The sequence below is a fragment of the Helicoverpa armigera genome, chromosome 5 (genome assembly GCF_030705265.1).
Source record: "Helicoverpa armigera isolate CAAS_96S chromosome 5, ASM3070526v1, whole genome shotgun sequence".
Taxonomy (NCBI): domain Eukaryota; kingdom Metazoa; phylum Arthropoda; class Insecta; order Lepidoptera; family Noctuidae; genus Helicoverpa; species Helicoverpa armigera.
In genome coordinates this window covers 12552800-12569804 of record NC_087124.1, presented here as the reverse complement: position 1 = coordinate 12569804, position 17005 = coordinate 12552800, and the positions used below count along the sequence as shown (strand labels likewise).

Sequence of the window (17005 nt, the reverse complement as noted above, 5' to 3'; positions counted from 1 at the left end):
TAATAATCTAATTTATTGTTTGGAAAACCTTTTGTTTATAAAATATGGCACATTTGAGTTTAATTGGTAGAAAACTCCATGTTTATTATTAATCAATGGCTGTGAATTGTTAACTGTTATATAGAACAGATATGCTTGGCAATATTTTTAGTTAATAAAGTGTATAAAACTATTACAGTGTTGTTATTCATTATCTTTGCCCAAAATAACCGGCTTTAACCATTAACTATGTAATGAAGAAATTTCAAAGCTCAAAAGTTAAAGACTGATCCTATATTGCAAAACTTAAATAAAAGTCAAATTGTGTTTGTATAGATTTATTACAGTAAAAATAAAATTAGTCTTACAATATAGAATGTTCACTCAGTCCACCTGTGCTTACAACTGGTGCACACGTAGTACAGTCTCATTTCCTCTTCAGCGCGTCTGGTCTGGCCCTGGAAGAACACCGCCTCCCTGTGGTTGCAATTAGGGCACATGTGATCCTTCGTCCTAGGTAGAGTAGGATCACTAACAACATCCGGGTTAATATGAGTTAATTCGTCGACTTCGTGCATAATTTTGTTCACATACACGCAGTTTGAGTCAGCCAGTTGCTTGTAATCACAATTCCTGCAGGCATACAGCAGAACTTTGTTGTTTTTGTCTTCGCGCGGATACAACATGTTGTTGCACTCTTGACAGAATTGTATTCCGACGTAGCCTGGGCCGCCATCCTTTCTTCCTAGATTTAATGTCATTGTACAGATTTATTAACAACAAGTCAACTCGGCGATGATGTTTTCACAGCTATGTAGCTTTATTTTTTTCTAGAAAACTGATTATCTGACTTTGCTTCATAAACAATCTAGATATAATGTGTCAATGTCATCATTGAAAAATGACAGTAAATTGAATGAATGATTTTCAGATTATTTATGTATAATCTGTATCGATTAAACCTTGCCTAGGCTTTTCACGATCGGTTTTTAACACACTTTTTAATGGTTTGCTTTATTGCTTTATAAGCTTATTGCAAAAGATTTTTTTTTATAATAGATACTTTTGTTTGAAGTTTCAGCAACATTTCTTGATTTTTCATCTACGGAAACCACAAACTTCGTTTATCGATTACTTTTTCTACATAGTGGTAACCCTAAGTTGGTGTTATTATGTTGGCCATAGTGATGAGTTGAAGCCGGTGGTTGGCTGGCAGGCTTGATAATTTCTTTTCCCATCCGTAGCCGATTGGTGTCGTGCTATCCAAATGGGTAAGGAATAGTTTTGTGCAGTATTTGTTATGGTTTATTTATTATTTTTGTTCAAAAACGTGTTAATAAGTGTAATAAATACGCATGCTATGTAGGAGTGAATTTCCAAATATAATTTCCCTAAAAAGTTGTAACTTATACGTGCACGCATAGGTGTCGGCCATGGCGCAGACATGTTTTTCTCGTGGTGTAAAACTAATCCGTTTCCATCCTCCTATTACCGCGTCAATCTAGAGGTGCAATAAAAGTTTTCCCCTTCACGTTACCCTGTTTAAATTATGGTGTATCGATTTCTGTGTCGTGCGTCGTAAACACAAGTGATAACCGGCTCCGTCAATATTTCAGGTAAGCCCCGTGGTATACGCACGGCGCGAAAGCACGTGAATCATCGCCGCGAGCAGCGATGGGCTGATAAAGATTACAAGAAAGCCCACATGGGTACGAGGTGGAAGGCCAATCCCTTCGGTGGTGCATCTCACGCTAAGGGCATCGTCCTGGAGAAAGTGTAAGTACGTCTCCAACCGTACTACTGCCCGTTCGTGGTAAGTCGATGGCTGTTTGTGTCACGGAATGCCCAAGTGTTCGTCAGACTTACACGCACTTGCATGTTTATATAGTGAAGAAAATGGACGCGGCAGTTGGTTAACGACGCTTCCGCACGCAGTATTATACTTGTGAATGTGTTCCTACTACAATCACAGGATAATACTGCGAGTGGCGGCCTCGCACTCCACCAGAAGACAAGACATGGACTTTGGGAGGCGAAGAAATATCATTCACTACTGTTTTTCGCAATTGTACTAAACCTAACCAAGTTATGTTTTAAAGCTAACTGTTTAACAAGTAGCATCCGTATTTGTCATGTTTTTGCATCATTTGAAATGCAAATAGTGAAACTTTCCAGCTCACTACTCTCTTCTCAATGTTTTACCGCTAAAATGCTGTTGTAAATACGAAATGCATGAAACATGAGATGTGTAAATACCACATGGGTCATTGAACTATGAATGAGGTTATACATGAGGCATGGTGTTTACGCTCTCGCGCCGTTACTTGCACACTCAGATGTGTATTGATTTTTTGTGGTTGTCAATTCTCTGTAGTAAATTCTTGAGCTATGTGTAAGACAAGTTGACAATGATAAACTCCATTAAAATTGGTTAAAGCAAATTGTGCACATGCTAGATTACACACACTAGCTTCCTGTTACAACAGAACTTTGGTGTTAGAAGTATAGCAGGTGCAATAAATCAATAAAAAGATAACTGATAGATTCCATGACTAAATTCATTAAAATCTGTTTAATATGTCCCATCACAGTATCTGAATGTTAGGTTTTACATTCCATTAGTAGATAAAAGTATTAGTTACAGTCTCCACCCAACATGTATAGGCTTATTAAATGTTACTCTGAACTGACTACCCTAATACCTGAGCTTACATGACTATTTGATTGACCACTTCTCTTTCTCCACAGTGGAGTTGAAGCTAAGCAGCCCAACTCTGCCATCCGCAAGTGTGTGCGTGTCCAACTGATCAAAAACGGCAAGAAAGTAACAGCATTCGTGCCCCGGGACGGTTGTCTCAACCACATTGAAGAGAACGACGAAGTCCTAGTAGCAGGATTCGGTCGTAAGGGTCACGCCGTTGGTGACATTCCCGGAGTCAGGTTTAAGGTGAGAACTTTTACATGTATTCTAGGTTCTTCATGGGTTGGTGGTGTGTAGTCAAAATTATACAAATTATTCAGTTTAAAACCTGAATCAAAATTTGCACTTCTGCATCTGGTTTTCTTAGTTTGGCAATCATTTTATTTGACAAGTTATTACTTCCATGAGTTGACTGAGATTTCAACTTTATTTTAACCGAGTTTGAACAAGCATATTTTTTTTTATATACTTTAAAAGTCACATGTTATAAGTTCACCATGTGGACAAAACTTGTTTCATCTGAAGTTATTCATATAAGTTGATAGCTATTATTTTTTATTTTAAACCATTGGATTATTGAAACCATTGGCAAATTCATATAAAAGGGGAAAGTCCTCATGATGATTTGCTTATTTTTAGTGGAGTATTTGCTACTCTGAGCGCCATGATGCAGTTGCTTGACTGACACAGAAATTGTGGAATGACTGAATAAAATATTTCTTGGTCATGTTGTTAACTTATTTTTTGTGTTCTCAGGTCGTGAAGGTGGCCAACGTCTCCCTCCTCGCCTTGTACAAAGAAAAGAAGGAAAGGCCACGTTCGTAAGCGTGACTTACACTGTGATAAGGTGAATATTTTTCAAATTCTAACCCAACTTCATTTGAGATTTTATTGGCAGATTGTACCTGAAAATTATTTAGATTCATTTTTCCACATTTGTTCATGGCCTTGTACACATGTATGTATTGTTGAATTTTTTCTTATCCTTCATTTCTACACGTGGCTGCATACAAAGTGATGTAATTATTTTTATTTGCTACTGCTGAATGCCATGACGCAACCTAGTGACTGATAACATTCCTCAATATAAACAAAGGAAGGAAAATGGAATGCTTGCTAACAGACGCGTTTTTTGTTCCAGTGACCTGCTGCTGCAAAGCTGTGTTGTTTATAAGTGTACATTATAAAATGTAAATCCAAGTACATAATAAATTGTGTACGCCAATGTTTATCTTTTATTACTTACCAACCCCATTCAAAATCCTGATTACTGACAGTACTAATTTGCACGATGCACATAGGGGTATTTTGCATTTCTAGCCGGGCGAAACTAGAAAAACAAACTTCAACAGAAAAGAAAAATTTTATGCTTGTTAGAAAGCCAGGTAACTACTGAACAAAATCCGACCATTTTCAGGCTCCTACTCCCGCTCCGTCCAGCCACAAACCTCTCGGAACTTGATCATTGTGACATGCACTCGCGTTAGTTTCTGGCACATTAAAAACGTACCGTGTTTGAAACCTCAGAACTTTTTTATTGTGAGCTATTTAACCAAAACTACTATGGATTATCATAATACAGATAAGAACAGTTTTATTTGTTAGGATTTAATAATGTTTACGTGTATTTTTTAAGGTTCAAAATCAATTCTTAAAGTTCAAAATGTTTGAACCGTTTTTTAATGAATTTGTACCTTTCACAGTGAATATAGTTACCTTCCGAGTACTTCCGGCTAATGATTTCTGTTGTAACGTATTACAAACACTGTCAGATGATAGACATTACACACATTAGGTGCTACTTTTGGCAGAACTTAGACGTTACTGCTGGTGTAGACTAAAAACAATTAACCATTATTTTCAAGCAAATTATTAAATGTTTTCTTTTTAACACGCTTATTTACTGTTTTAGGCATACCAGGGAGCTCTAACTACAAACATTTAAGTAGAGAATACCTGTTCAACATGATTTTTATCTAATTAGTTAGTCAATATAACCTTCTCCAAATCATGAATATTCCTTTATTTTTTAAGTAGAGAATACCTGTTCAACATGATTTTTATCTAATTAGTTAGTCAATATAACCTTCTCCAAATCATGAATATTCCTTTATTTTATCATCGTATCAGCCCATAATACTCACTTTTGAATTAAGGCCTTCTCAATGGTTTTCTGTAAATATTAGTAAGTCCTATCTACGTTACAGCAGAAAAACCCGCACTAATCGTTTCGCCCGGCTAAAAATGCAAAATACCCCTATGTGCGATGTGTGCAGTTTCAAATAAATCCATGAATGAATATGAAAGAACAAACATCCAAGTAGGATGCAGTTATATGCATGACAACTACTCGTAGTGTGTGGGCTGTCATCGTGCGAGATGAGCGTTTTCTGGCCACCATAGGGCGCGGCCTGCGGGCGACAGACTAGGGACGTCTGTCGTCCAATCAGAAACAGGCCTCGAGACGGTGGCGTCGTATTGCACGCGCCTCTCTTAGTGGAGCTGTGGCCGCTGGGTGACGGGGCCCGCCTTTGAACATCTGATGAGCCAATACCTGTCGGGGGTGCGGAAGAATGCTTTGGCGATACCCGTACCATCGACAATAGGTAATAGGAAGGCAACACTGGGTCGGTTTTTAGCCGGTAAGAGTCCGGCACACCCCCACCGACCCCAGATGGAGGGTGACCCCATGAGGATTTTCCCCCAAGCGTTTTCTCATAATAACAAAATGGTACCGTACCCACAATCATAGACTTTTCCGGCACTTAGAATGGAAATCGTCAAAATCCCTACTACAGGGCGGCATGAAATGAAAGTCGGGAATTATTATTGCTAAATATATTTCATTGCTCTGATTACATTAGGTACATGTTTACACGAGCCGTGTGGCAGCGGTTCCTACATACTCTACGCCTGACTACTGGGCAAGATATTCAAAAGCTATTATGTCAGGGCTGAAATTTTCATGATAAGAGTTTAGAGCTGAAACTAGTGTATCTGACGTCGATACTGTCGGAAAATGGTTAAGTTTAAGACAGGGCTAGACCCTAACTTGTGTACCTATGAAATATTTTCTATATGCGCCAGCTTTTAGCTATCGAATGTATATTAGTTTTTTTTTTCTAGGTATATTTTAACTATTCTGAAGAATATTTTCAATTTACATATGAGAACTAAGACTTGGCGTTACAACGAAGCATGGGTTTCTGACGCTTTAATTAGTTACGTAGATATACTACTGTTTTATTAGATACCATTACATACTAAGTTAGTTCAAAAATAGTGTCTTTTAAATCGGGGTGCGAAGTAAACCGGTGCTTAGACAACGAATAAAACTTAACTTACATCTACACTAGTAATGAGAGTTGATGATATTTTGATTACGGGGTTTTCTCAATGATTACATGGATTAAAGTTTACATGAGCGAGTTAAACCGCTTTATTACTAGTTGAACCTAATTTACACACTAAACTATCAAATGTACACTTTCCAATAAATTATATTATTAAAATCGGCCTCTTATTTTCGATATCTTTTTTATATTACTTATCACACCTTTAGATACCTACATCATTTTCAAAAATACACATTTTCGAGTATTATATCCGACTCTAAAATCACAGTCCAATCGAGATGTCGTATTAGGTAACAGTGCGCAGGAGGGTCGGCGGCGACCCCAACGTTCTATACAGGTACGTGGAAACAAAATATAAATATATCTTATAAACGAATGTGTGTTGCAAGCGGGGATATTGTCTCACACTGAAAACAATTACTTTTATATATACTTTTGGCTATTTTATAAAGTTTTTATCTTTCGAGTATTAAGAACATTAATATCTTAGCCGAAGTGAATAATATACGCGGTTGCAACACACTGGTTGAACAAAATCAACATTAATATTGCCTACATGAGTCAAAACTTCAAAAACAAAATATGCAGGTTCTACCAGAGCGTTAGAAGATATAGACTAATTTGTTTAGTTACAGACAGACCTCTATTTAAATATTTTACAGTTCTGCTCATGATAGGCAATCCTGGTATACGGCTGCATATTGTTATAAGTTGAAACTCATTAGACACAAATAAATAAACCAACAACATAATGAATGGTTAGGCCACTCCCGCGATACTAAACGCCCATTCAAAATATATAAAAACAGTTGAATAAACACAATACACTTATGTATAATAATAACGATTGTATTATATTACAAATGTTCAAATATTTGTCTTCTAGATAAAATCCTATATTCCGATCAAGTTATGAGAATATTTTTGCTTTCTTGAGAAATAATTAAAACATATCTTTATTTACTTTCAAGATCATTTCCTACCTAAATGGTAGAATTGGCACAATTTTATATAGAAACACTTCCATGATTGGTAGATTTTTAAAATAATTACGAAAAAGCGCAAATAATTACAGAATAATAAGTGAGGATATTATCTAGAAGACTATAATTAACTGGAAACCAAAGATTCCGTTTTACATACCCAGACAATGGGTAGTTATATGATCATGAACGCACACCTTACGATAATCATCTAGTTACATAATTAGTTAACTTGGATCCTTAAACCTACAGCTACATTCATAATATAAGCTTATATTCAAAACTAATAAACTTTGCGTAAAATTGGATACCACACAATTGACTATTTGCGGATTGCAATAACCGACATTAGCTTCATACAAATTATGGATAGATCGGTTATGGCAATCCGCAGTATATTGATTTCATTTTTGGTTCATGATTTCAAAAGCGATTCTGTCATATTTTTAGTCCTTTAAAATTACCCCACAATTTCCACAATTGCCACAATTTCATACAAATTTTAATAGTCAGAGATTATTGAGTTACTTGAAGCATATTTTAATATTTTTTTACATTATTTTAATAATGATTTGATGTAATATTTAAATTTATATTCGCTATGTGTACAGTAAAAGTTTGTCTACTGAAATGCAATGATTCGAGAGTTATATAAAAAAATGCTTTAAATGTACAATGTATATTGATTAACATGAGTTGATTTTCTATGAGATTTTGGAATGCCATTCACTTTATAAGCAAAAACGTTTTTAATTATCACATCTATAGGCAAAAAGAGGGTTTTTTATTTTTTTGACTAGTGAAATATTCTAATATAGTTCAGCTATGAACTTAGCTTACCCACTGGGTTTATTCGAATAGGCCTCATGGTTTAGAGAAAAGCTAAATTTACAAGGATGTGATAGTAAGATTCCTACATGAGCGATGTAATAAAATAGCGAGTATAGAATTACTTGTCCTATATCGTTGCTTATACGGAGTGGCACCGAGGGCGGCGAATGATTTCCAATTTTGTATCCGGAACACGCGCTGAAATCTAAGAAAAAATATAGTAAGCTTGAGGACTTCGTCTAAGTGAGTTGTGACTTCGATAGTGAATGGTGCTAATAGGAGTGAATCTGTTAGCTGAGGGTGAGATGCGAGTAAGTATTGAGAAGTCTATGTGCGAGGGGTCGGTATGAGAGTGAGTTATGAGCTTTGGTGTGAGTTAGGGAATGATGGATGAATATGAGCAAGAGTTCGTAATGTTAGGTAATTTGAGAACTAGGGCGAGTGAGTTTAAAATAGAAGTAAAGGACGGGTAAAAGATAGACTATACATTGTGGAATGCAAATAAATAAAACGAATAAAGTTAAAGTATAAAATTGGGGAAAGATTTACAGATTGAGTTCAAGATGACATAATGATAAATGAGAAAAAAATTGTATGACATTCAAATATGAAATTGAAAGAAGAGTACAACAGAGTATTTGTAAACTCACCAGGCGCGTCTGTATGGGCTAGGTATCGTTGTTGTCTGGCCGCGGGTAGTCCATGGTCTTGATATAGGCGACGGCGGCGCAGAACTGGGTCCACCAGTATAGGGCTTCGCCTTGGAGTGCCGACCCGCCGAGGGCGTTTACCAGCTCGATCGTTGAGAGCAGAGATGGTGGGTTTACCTGGGAGAAGGAATAGATCGTATTTCATAATTTCGCTTCCTCTAAAATGTTATGTTTCAGTTTAGGTTTATGGTGATAGTAAAAAAATTGTCTTAAATACAATTTAAAAGGTTTACCGGTTTTAATATGACGAGTAAGATTGATAAAGTATATGTGGGCGTTAACCTAAAACTCATTCTTAGAGTGCGTCCTGCGTGGGCCAATCAACGCGAACGCGATACTGAGTGATACGAAGCGAATCGAAATATGTACGCTGCATCGCCGTACCGTGCAACGTCACCGTCACGTATACCACTTCAAATGGAGTTAACTGTTTCTTGTTTTCGGGTCGCGGGGACGTCACTTTGCATAGAGATCGCTTACGTAAGACACACTGTAATCATGAGATAACTTGTATATAAGCTTACCTTGAGTATAACATAGACGAGCACGGGCGTGAGGTCGTCTGCGGAGGGAGTGCTGCCCTCCGTCAGCCCCAGCACCGCCATGATCGACGTCACGCAACGCATTATACACGACAGCTGGATAGGATAGAAATTATTAGATGGAGATTCTTTGATTACAATGTACAACCCATGCCGATAAAGAATGGGATTAGAAATCGCGACAGCTGTATTCAACTCTCGCTCATGTGCTGTAGTGTATGAGCGAGAAGTAAATACAGCTGTCGCGATTTCTAATCCCATTCTTTATCGGCACGGGTTGTATAGACAGTGCAGGGGTTTATAAATGTTTTATCTCAAGGCAGCATGTAAGTCTTACTTATGTGCGTGAATGGATATGCACATTTTTTTTAGATAATTCGGCTAGAACTGAGCATTTCCGAGCTCACAATGTGTATATATGTGATTTAAACATCTGCTCTTCTGTCAATATATTTTGTTATAAGTAAATATACAACTATAATTGGGATTTTTTTATACATTTTTACATTAATAGAAGCTTATATTGATACCTAATAATATTACAAATATAATAATTCACGGGTTGGACAAGATTTTCATTACATAGATATGACCCACCTAAAGCGATTTTTGGTAGAGACAATGTGATGCATAAAGGTGGAAAATCTTTATTGTTTTGACAAATTCAAACGATTTTTCGACAAAGTAGGTCATACAATGTCATTGGCCAATGTTACTAAGTAAGTACATAGTTAGAGTACATACCTTATCCCTGGGCGTCCTGTAGACGGGCAGATGCCGCAGATGTCTCTGCGCGCGCGGGTAGGGCGCGGCCCAGCGGTGCGGCGCCGCGATGCCGCACGACCGCGCCGACGTCACGCTTGATACGCGACGGATGTGCTCGCTTAGCACCCTGTGTATGGCAGTACATATATAATATAATAAAATAAAATTTGAATATATCTATCGGTTAGGGGTCCTACCCGTCTTTCTAGCTAGAGGACAGGACGCGAGGAGAGTATAAATTGTAGATTGTAATATGTAGTCAGTTAACATTTGCCCGCTACGCATTTTCATAGAAAAAAGTTATTTCAAATGCACTAACTTTCCCTCCCATCGCCCAAACTAATGTTCAAGTTATTCACCAAAGTAAACTACCTCGACTTCAGTGAAATAGGTTCGTGGATTTTAAGAAACTTTCACAATACAGCTCGGTGTCTGGAAGTGAGTGATTCATACACAAATGCAATAGAAAGTATTTAGATATCAGTCCTCTATTATAATAGTTTAGTATACTCACTGATCTCGAGCTATATCTCCGTCGCCATTCGGGAACAGCACGTGCAGGTAGAGTCTGGCGAACGCCGCGCGTTCCACCGTCACCTCCGCGCTCTCCAGCAACGTGGGGGTAGCACCTACGCCGCAAATATATAGCAAAACATTAACATACATACTGCATTACAGGGAGTAAGTTAAGTAACAAAAAAAAATTGCGCAATCTAGAACATAGAACCTAGAAACCTAAAATATTTTAAAATGGCCTTAAGCCGTATTCATGGTGAACGGTTGTCAACTACTGTTATCAACCCTACAACACAAGGTGTTGCCAGCAACATGTTGACAGCAACTCCAGCTTTGTTTCTAAATAAATGTTTACCATGAATATGGGCCTTCAGGCAGCTGGACCACAAAAAAAAATGATCCTCAAAGTTGAAATCACGAACTTGCCGAAAGAATTACGGGACCATCATGCAAAAGAAAGTGGTGAAAATTTACTCGAAATCAGAGTCAAAATAGGTGTTTGAAAGTTAAGATTTCAGGCTTACCTTCCCAGGAGGGGTCTGCCTTTATTTCAGCCGTGATAGCCTTGATGCTGGCAGTCAGTCTTGGTGCTTTGTCATCCATCAGTTCACCCCCTGTAGAAACATCCAAGATTTAAATAAAACGAAACGTCGATTTTCAGTCCATTTTTGGATACGAGAAGTCTGTTATTGCGCAAATTAGCGCAATATTGCGCAACAGAAATAAGTTAATTTCCGATAATCGGGGCTGCCGCAGCGTGTTCACTACTTAAATCGTGACTTATAAAGAACCCTTTTTATGGTTTGTATACCATTTGGCTCATGGCCGTGAATAGTGTATAGAGGGAATCTATACATATAATAAAATGATAGGAAAGTCAAAACTGTACATTGAATTTTTTTTTTAAGAATACTTGGGGGGTGATCCATAATCGATTCTGAACCCAAATATGTAGTTTTTAGAATTTTTGTCTGTATGTCTGTATGTTTGTCCTGGATAAACTCAAAAAGTACTGCATGGATTTAAATAAAATTTTGCATGACTATTACCTGGGGGCCGGTTCAACACATGGGCTATATATTATCACGCTATCACCTACGGGGGTTGAGCAATGAATGATTAAATAAACGAAATTGGAAATTCTATATTGCTCACGCAGACGAAGTCGCGGGCAACAGCTAGTACTGAATATTTGTTCTCCATGGTCGTGGTACATACCGTGGTGCATGGCATGCTTGGTATGCGCGTGGTGGTGCCTCGCGAGGCGGCGCAGCGCACTGCCGCGCTCCAGCTGCTCCAGCACTCGAGCTGCGGCAGCGGCTCGGCAGCACCAGCAACATTCTTCGCGGACTTGACGGATCTGTCTGTGAGGATGATGATAAGAGTTAGGTATAGGGTTCATGCCTGGAGCTTTAAGACTTAGTTTACACCTTCAGTCTGGCGTCAGTTCAGCTAAGATTGATGCCAAAATGATAAATGAAAAACATGGTTTAAAAATATTTAGTTTTCATCAATCGTGAATCGGGATCATCAGTTAAGTTCATTTCATTCATCATTAGTTTTAATGAACTGTCAAAAACGGTTACTTTCTATGCAATTTGTATGAAAATGTGAAATATGACGTCACAGATTTTTTACATTATGTATTCCTTAAAAAAATGAATACAATAAAAATTAATATGATAAAGTATTTTACTTTGGACCTAGTCAAGCACCCAATTGTCCCGTCTTTTTGAGCAGACTGATGGGCCGAACTGACGTCAGAAGAGGCATGTAATCTATGTTTAACTGTATGGTTACGGTACCTGGTGAGCGCATGATCACTATGCGCGAGAGCTGCCCTACACGACGCTAGGTACGCAGCATACGGGCGACGTGCTGCTAGATCCGCCCGTAACGCCGCCGCTAGCCGCGCCGCCAGCCCCGCGCTGTGGCCGAGAGCTCGGGCCAGCTCGTGCGCGTGAGCCGCGCCCGCCTCGCCCGCCGCCCCGGCACCTGCTGCACGCACCCATTCCACGAGGGATGTGCTTGTGCAGCGCTATATACACACATACATATAATGTTAATTTGAAATAGCTCAAAATAGAAAAACTTTTTACATAGAATTTTCTATAGATAGCACAGAAGTTAACACAAGTATATTCTTACGTAAAGATTGAATTACAGCTTATTAAGGTATCTTCTTTTCAACCGTTTAGGTCGTTGACAGTTCTGTCAGTCAATAACAAAGGATGATGAGTAAAATTGGCCGGTATATCCAATAAAAACGATTCGCATATCAAATGATAGCTTATACCCTAAGCTTCATTTTTTGTTATGGGCAAAACATTGTAAACCACCGGAGAACGAAGATATGACACCTGATAGCATAGGACAGCCCATGGACTTGAACCACTTCATTCCGTATGGGAGGGCCGTTTAAGTGCATTATTATTGTCAATAATTGTCAGAACGAGTCACAGAAGGTGTCTGAGCCCATATTTTCCAAGTTTATTGAAAAAAAAAAGATTATTTAGCAGGTATTATTTACAACGTATGGTGTACGTATTTCGCCGTTCTGGTGAGTCTAAACGGCATAACCAATAAAAATCATTTGCATATTAAATGATAGCTTATACCCTAAGCTTCATTTTTTATTATGGGCAAAACATTTTAAACCACCGGAGAACGAAGTTATGACTCTTGATAGCACAGGACAGCCCATGGACTTGAACCATTTCATTGCGTATGGGAGGGATGTTTAAGTGCATTATATTATTGTCCATATTAGTCAGGACGTATCACACAAGGTATCTGTGCTCATATTTTCCAAGTTTATTGAAAAAAAAAAGATTTTTTATCAAGTAGTATTAACAACGTATGGTGTACGTATTCCGCCGTTCTGGTGAGTCTAACCGGCATAACCAATGAAAACCATTTGCATATTGAATGATAGCTTATACCCTAAGCTTCATTTTTTATTATGGGCAAAACATTGTAAACCACCGGAGAACGAAGTTATGACACTTGATAGCATAGGACAGCCTATGGACTTGAACCACTTCATTGCGTATGGGAGGGATTTTTAAGTGCATTATATTATTGTCAATATCAGTCAGGACGTGTCACGGAAGGTGCATGTGTCCATATAAAAAAAAAAATAACAGGTAGTAATCAATCTATCATCACCAATGACTTTTGACTGTCCTGGCTAACAAGCCTGATGTACCATATGATGAGAACTCTGTGAAAGCTGACAAACAACTTAAATAACTTTATTCTACTGATAAAACCCCTCATGTATCCTTGTGGACCTGACCACCCGGTTGGTTACTATTTGTGTATCACTACATAGGATAAAACAAAGTCGCTTTTTCAGTCCTTATATCCCTATGTCCATTTGCATGCTTAATTCTTCCAAACTACGCAACGGATTTTGATGCGGTTTTTTAATATATTATTATATCCAAAGATAGAGTGATTGAAGAGGAAGGTTTGTATGTGTAGTAATATCCGTTAAATAGTGAGAAAATACTGTTTTCCCGTGCGAAGCTGGGGTGGGTCGCTACTTTTCTAATAATTCGACAACCCAGGACCGACTATCCTGGTGCCGCAGAACGAGGAAATGCTATCTCCAATAATGAAAATAGTATACGGTGGTAGAAGTAAAAGTATTCAAGTTTTGTTTTGCTATTAAAACAATTATGCCTAGTTAAGACCGATTTTTATTGATAGTCTATCCTAGGCTTATTTAAATAAGTGATAAGTTGACTAAAATACATCATACAATGATTTTTTCTATTATAGATTTTATTTTAACAAAAAAATGGGTGCATAAAGTATAATTCTTGTGTGCCCGACTGTACTTATTTCCGGTCGATTCTTGACATGAACTGTTTTATTTCAGTAACTGTAGGGTATAAGCAATAATCTAATATACATTAGAACTTTATTGGTTATCAGGCCAGGGTTCATACAAAATTGCCCATCATCCTTTTACCTTGAAAATTTACAACTGTCAACTGCAGAAAACACTAACCACTAAACACACTTAAGAATACTGTATAAGAGAGTACATGAGGCAAGTACATTATAAAGGTTGTACATAAGATTGCATATAAGATAATACATAAGGGAATACAATAGGGCCTTTACATAAGGGAATACATAAGAATGATACGTGAGTGAAGTTAACAAATAACAGTCAACAAACACGCAGTCTTTAGTTTCAGTCACAATCTCAACAAAAGTATAACACTACTTACATTAGGCACGTACTCATCGCAGTGCAGGTCAGGGTTGGACAGCACCAGGCGCAGCTTGCGCTTCATGCTGTTGAACACCTCGGGGTCGTTCAGGTCCACCACGCCCTCGCATCTGAGTGATAGAATGTTACGTCAAGAATATTGCTTGTTTGGAACTTCATCAGAGTTGAAACGAGATAAGCAAAAATCTACAAAATTAATTGAATCTCTTTTAAGTTTAGTTAATGGTTATTTTGGAATCCATAACATAGCATCCATCGCAGTAGATTGAGTAATGAACTGAAATGAATAAATAACGGTTTTTGGACTAAGCGAGCGGTCCTGCACTCCAGATTGGTTGACGTTGCTGTTGTCCTCTTCTTCAGGACGACGAATTTTACAACTTTCTGATTGAGCCTGACCTGTCCAGTTCAGCATCAGGCACGTCGGAGACGCGGCGCTGGCTGCGCTTGTGCTTGGAGCCGCTGGACTCCGTGGAACACTTGCGCCTGTACTTGGCGAGGGTCTACCCGGCAGTCTCACCTGTCCAGTTCAGCATCAGGCACGTCGGAGACGCGGCGCTGGCTGCGCTTGTGCTTGGAGCCGCTGGACTCCGTGGAACACTTGCGCCTGTACTTGGCGAGGGTCTACCCGGCAGTCTCACCTGTCCAGTTCAGCATCAGGCACGTCGGAGACGCGGCGCTGGCTGCGCTTGTGCTTGGAGCCGCTGGACTCCGTGGAACACTTGCGCCTGTACTTGGCGAGGGTCTACCCGGCAGTCTCACCTGTCCAGTTCAGCATCAGGCACGTCGGAGACGCGGCGCTGGCTGCGCTTGTGCTTGGAGCCGCTGGACTCCGTGGAACACTTGCGCCTGTACTTGGCGAGGGTCTACCCGGCAGTCTCACCTGTCCAGTTCAGCATCAGGCACGTCGGAGACGCGGCGCTGGCTGCGCTTGTGCTTGGAGCCGCTGGACTCCGTGGAACACTTGCGCCTGTACTTGGCGAGGGTCTACCCGGCAGTCTCACCTGTCCAGTTCAGCATCAGGCACGTCGGAGACGCGGCGCTGGCTGCGCTTGTGCTTGGAGCCGCTGGACTCCGTGGAACACTTGCGCCTGTACTTGGCGAGGGTCTACCCGGCAGTCTCACCTGTCCAGTTCAGCATCAGGCACGTCGGAGACGCGGCGCTGGCTGCGCTTGTGCTTGGAGCCGCTGGACTCCGTGGAACACTTGCGCCTGTACTTGGCGAGGGTCTACCCGGCAGTCTCACCTGTCCAGTTCAGCATCAGGCACGTCGGAGACGCGGCGCTGGCTGCGCTTGTGCTTGGAGCCGCTGGACTCCGTGGAACACTTGCGCCTGTACTTGGCGAGGGTCTACCCGGCAGTCTCACCTGTCCAGTTCAGCATCAGGCACGTCGGAGACGCGGCGCTGGCTGCGCTTGTGCTTGGAGCCGCTGGACTCCGTGGAACACTTGCGCCTGTACTTGGCGAGGGTCTACCCGGCAGTCTCACCTGTCCAGTTCAGCATCAGGCACGTCGGAGACGCGGCGCTGGCTGCGCTTGTGCTTGGAGCCGCTGGACTCCGTGGAACACTTGCGCCTGTACTTGGCGAGGGTCTACCCGGCAGTCTCACCTGTCCAGTTCAGCATCAGGCACGTCGGAGACGCGGCGCTGGCTGCGCTTGTGCTTGGAGCCGCTGGACTCCGTGGAACACTTGCGCCTGTACTTGGCGAGGATCTCCTCGGAACTCTCCCCGGGGACGAGGTCCGGTCGGCTGCCGTCGTCGCTTCGATTCTCTTCTTCGGGGAGTTTTACGTCTGATGGAAGATAAGGGAGAAAACTAAACTTCGTATTATTCAAGATGTCGTGGGAGGTCCAGGATTTTGATTTGGAGATTGCTAAAAATCAGAATCTTTGGGGAATTTACTTTAAATTGGAGAAACCAGATTCGCTGACGGACATAAAAATCATCCCGAGACGGAGGATTGTTTACAGCGGTGCTTATGTTGAAGAAAGATTGGGATGTGTGAGTACTCTCACTCACCATTATGATGCGTGTGCGAGCGTCCCTTCTGTCGGAACATCTTGATCTTGTGCAGCAGGTTGCCGCCCGAGCGCTTCACGTTGTTCTTCAGCTCGTCCAAGTTGCCCACCAGACCATCTTCGCCGATACGTCTCCTATATTTTATTTTATAATGATGATGCTTATGTTTTTCCAAGAGAAAATTAATCATCATAGAATACAAGAATTGCAAAAGGGAAAGTTCTTGGGAAGTTCTTATCGTAAAGTTAAACTAGTCCAAGTAATTATTGCATAAAAGCTATAGGAAATTATTTAATTATAAACATGGCGGCTACAAGAGCTTCAAGTGTATTTTTTGCCAGATCTTTGTCATTGGA

At 40.1% G+C, this 17005-nt stretch overlaps 3 protein-coding genes across 3 annotated transcripts in view; 1 reads left to right on the top strand and 2 right to left on the bottom strand.

The window, feature by feature from the left end:
* Window positions 1–301: 301 nt before the first annotated feature.
* LOC110379837 (DNA-directed RNA polymerase II subunit RPB9) lies at window positions 302–846 on the bottom strand. Its single transcript, XM_021339647.3, has one exon. It carries the CDS (start codon window positions 738–740, stop codon window positions 360–362), a length of 381 nt encoding a protein of 126 aa, XP_021195322.1. The 5' UTR covers window positions 741–846; the 3' UTR covers window positions 302–359.
* Window positions 847–1113: 267 nt separating this feature from the next.
* LOC110379840 (small ribosomal subunit protein uS12) lies at window positions 1114–3905 on the top strand. Its single transcript, XM_021339649.3, has 5 exons — window positions 1114–1250; window positions 1596–1755; window positions 2728–2926; window positions 3437–3527; window positions 3822–3905. The coding sequence occupies exons 1-4, from the start codon at window positions 1247–1249 to the stop codon at window positions 3503–3505; spliced, it is 432 nt and encodes a 143-aa protein (XP_021195324.1). The 5' UTR covers window positions 1114–1246; the 3' UTR covers window positions 3506–3527; window positions 3822–3905.
* Window positions 3906–5503: 1598 nt separating this feature from the next.
* Window positions 5504–17005, bottom strand: part of LOC110379841 (GTPase-activating protein and VPS9 domain-containing protein 1) — a 39210-nt gene continuing 27708 nt past the window's right edge. Inside the window, exons 20-30 of the mRNA XM_064034661.1 lie at window positions 16650–16783; window positions 16239–16422; window positions 14628–14739; window positions 12189–12421; window positions 11602–11747; window positions 10908–10997; window positions 10382–10496; window positions 9847–9994; window positions 9085–9198; window positions 8501–8677; window positions 5504–8055 (exon numbers count right to left, since the gene is read on the bottom strand). Coding sequence (XP_063890731.1) covers window positions 8519–8677; window positions 9085–9198; window positions 9847–9994; window positions 10382–10496; window positions 10908–10997; window positions 11602–11747; window positions 12189–12421; window positions 14628–14739; window positions 16239–16422; window positions 16650–16783 — 1435 coding nt within the window. The 3' untranslated portion in view covers window positions 5504–8055; window positions 8501–8518. The remainder of the gene's footprint in view (window positions 8056–8500; window positions 8678–9084; window positions 9199–9846; window positions 9995–10381; window positions 10497–10907; window positions 10998–11601; window positions 11748–12188; window positions 12422–14627; window positions 14740–16238; window positions 16423–16649; window positions 16784–17005) is intronic.

Bases quoted from the DNA above. Each gene is read 5' to 3' on its own strand.
- LOC110379837 (XM_021339647.3), bottom strand. From the start codon at position 740: ATGACATTAAATCTAGGAAGAAAGGATGGCGGCCCAGGCTACGTCGGA.
- LOC110379840 (XM_021339649.3), top strand. The intron at 1,756-2,727 runs GTAAGTACGTCT...CTTTCTCCACAG, and splicing joins GGCATCGTCCTGGAGAAAGT to TGGAGTTGAAGCTAAGCAGC. The intron at 2,927-3,436 runs GTGAGAACTTTT...TTGTGTTCTCAG, and splicing joins TTCCCGGAGTCAGGTTTAAG to GTCGTGAAGGTGGCCAACGT.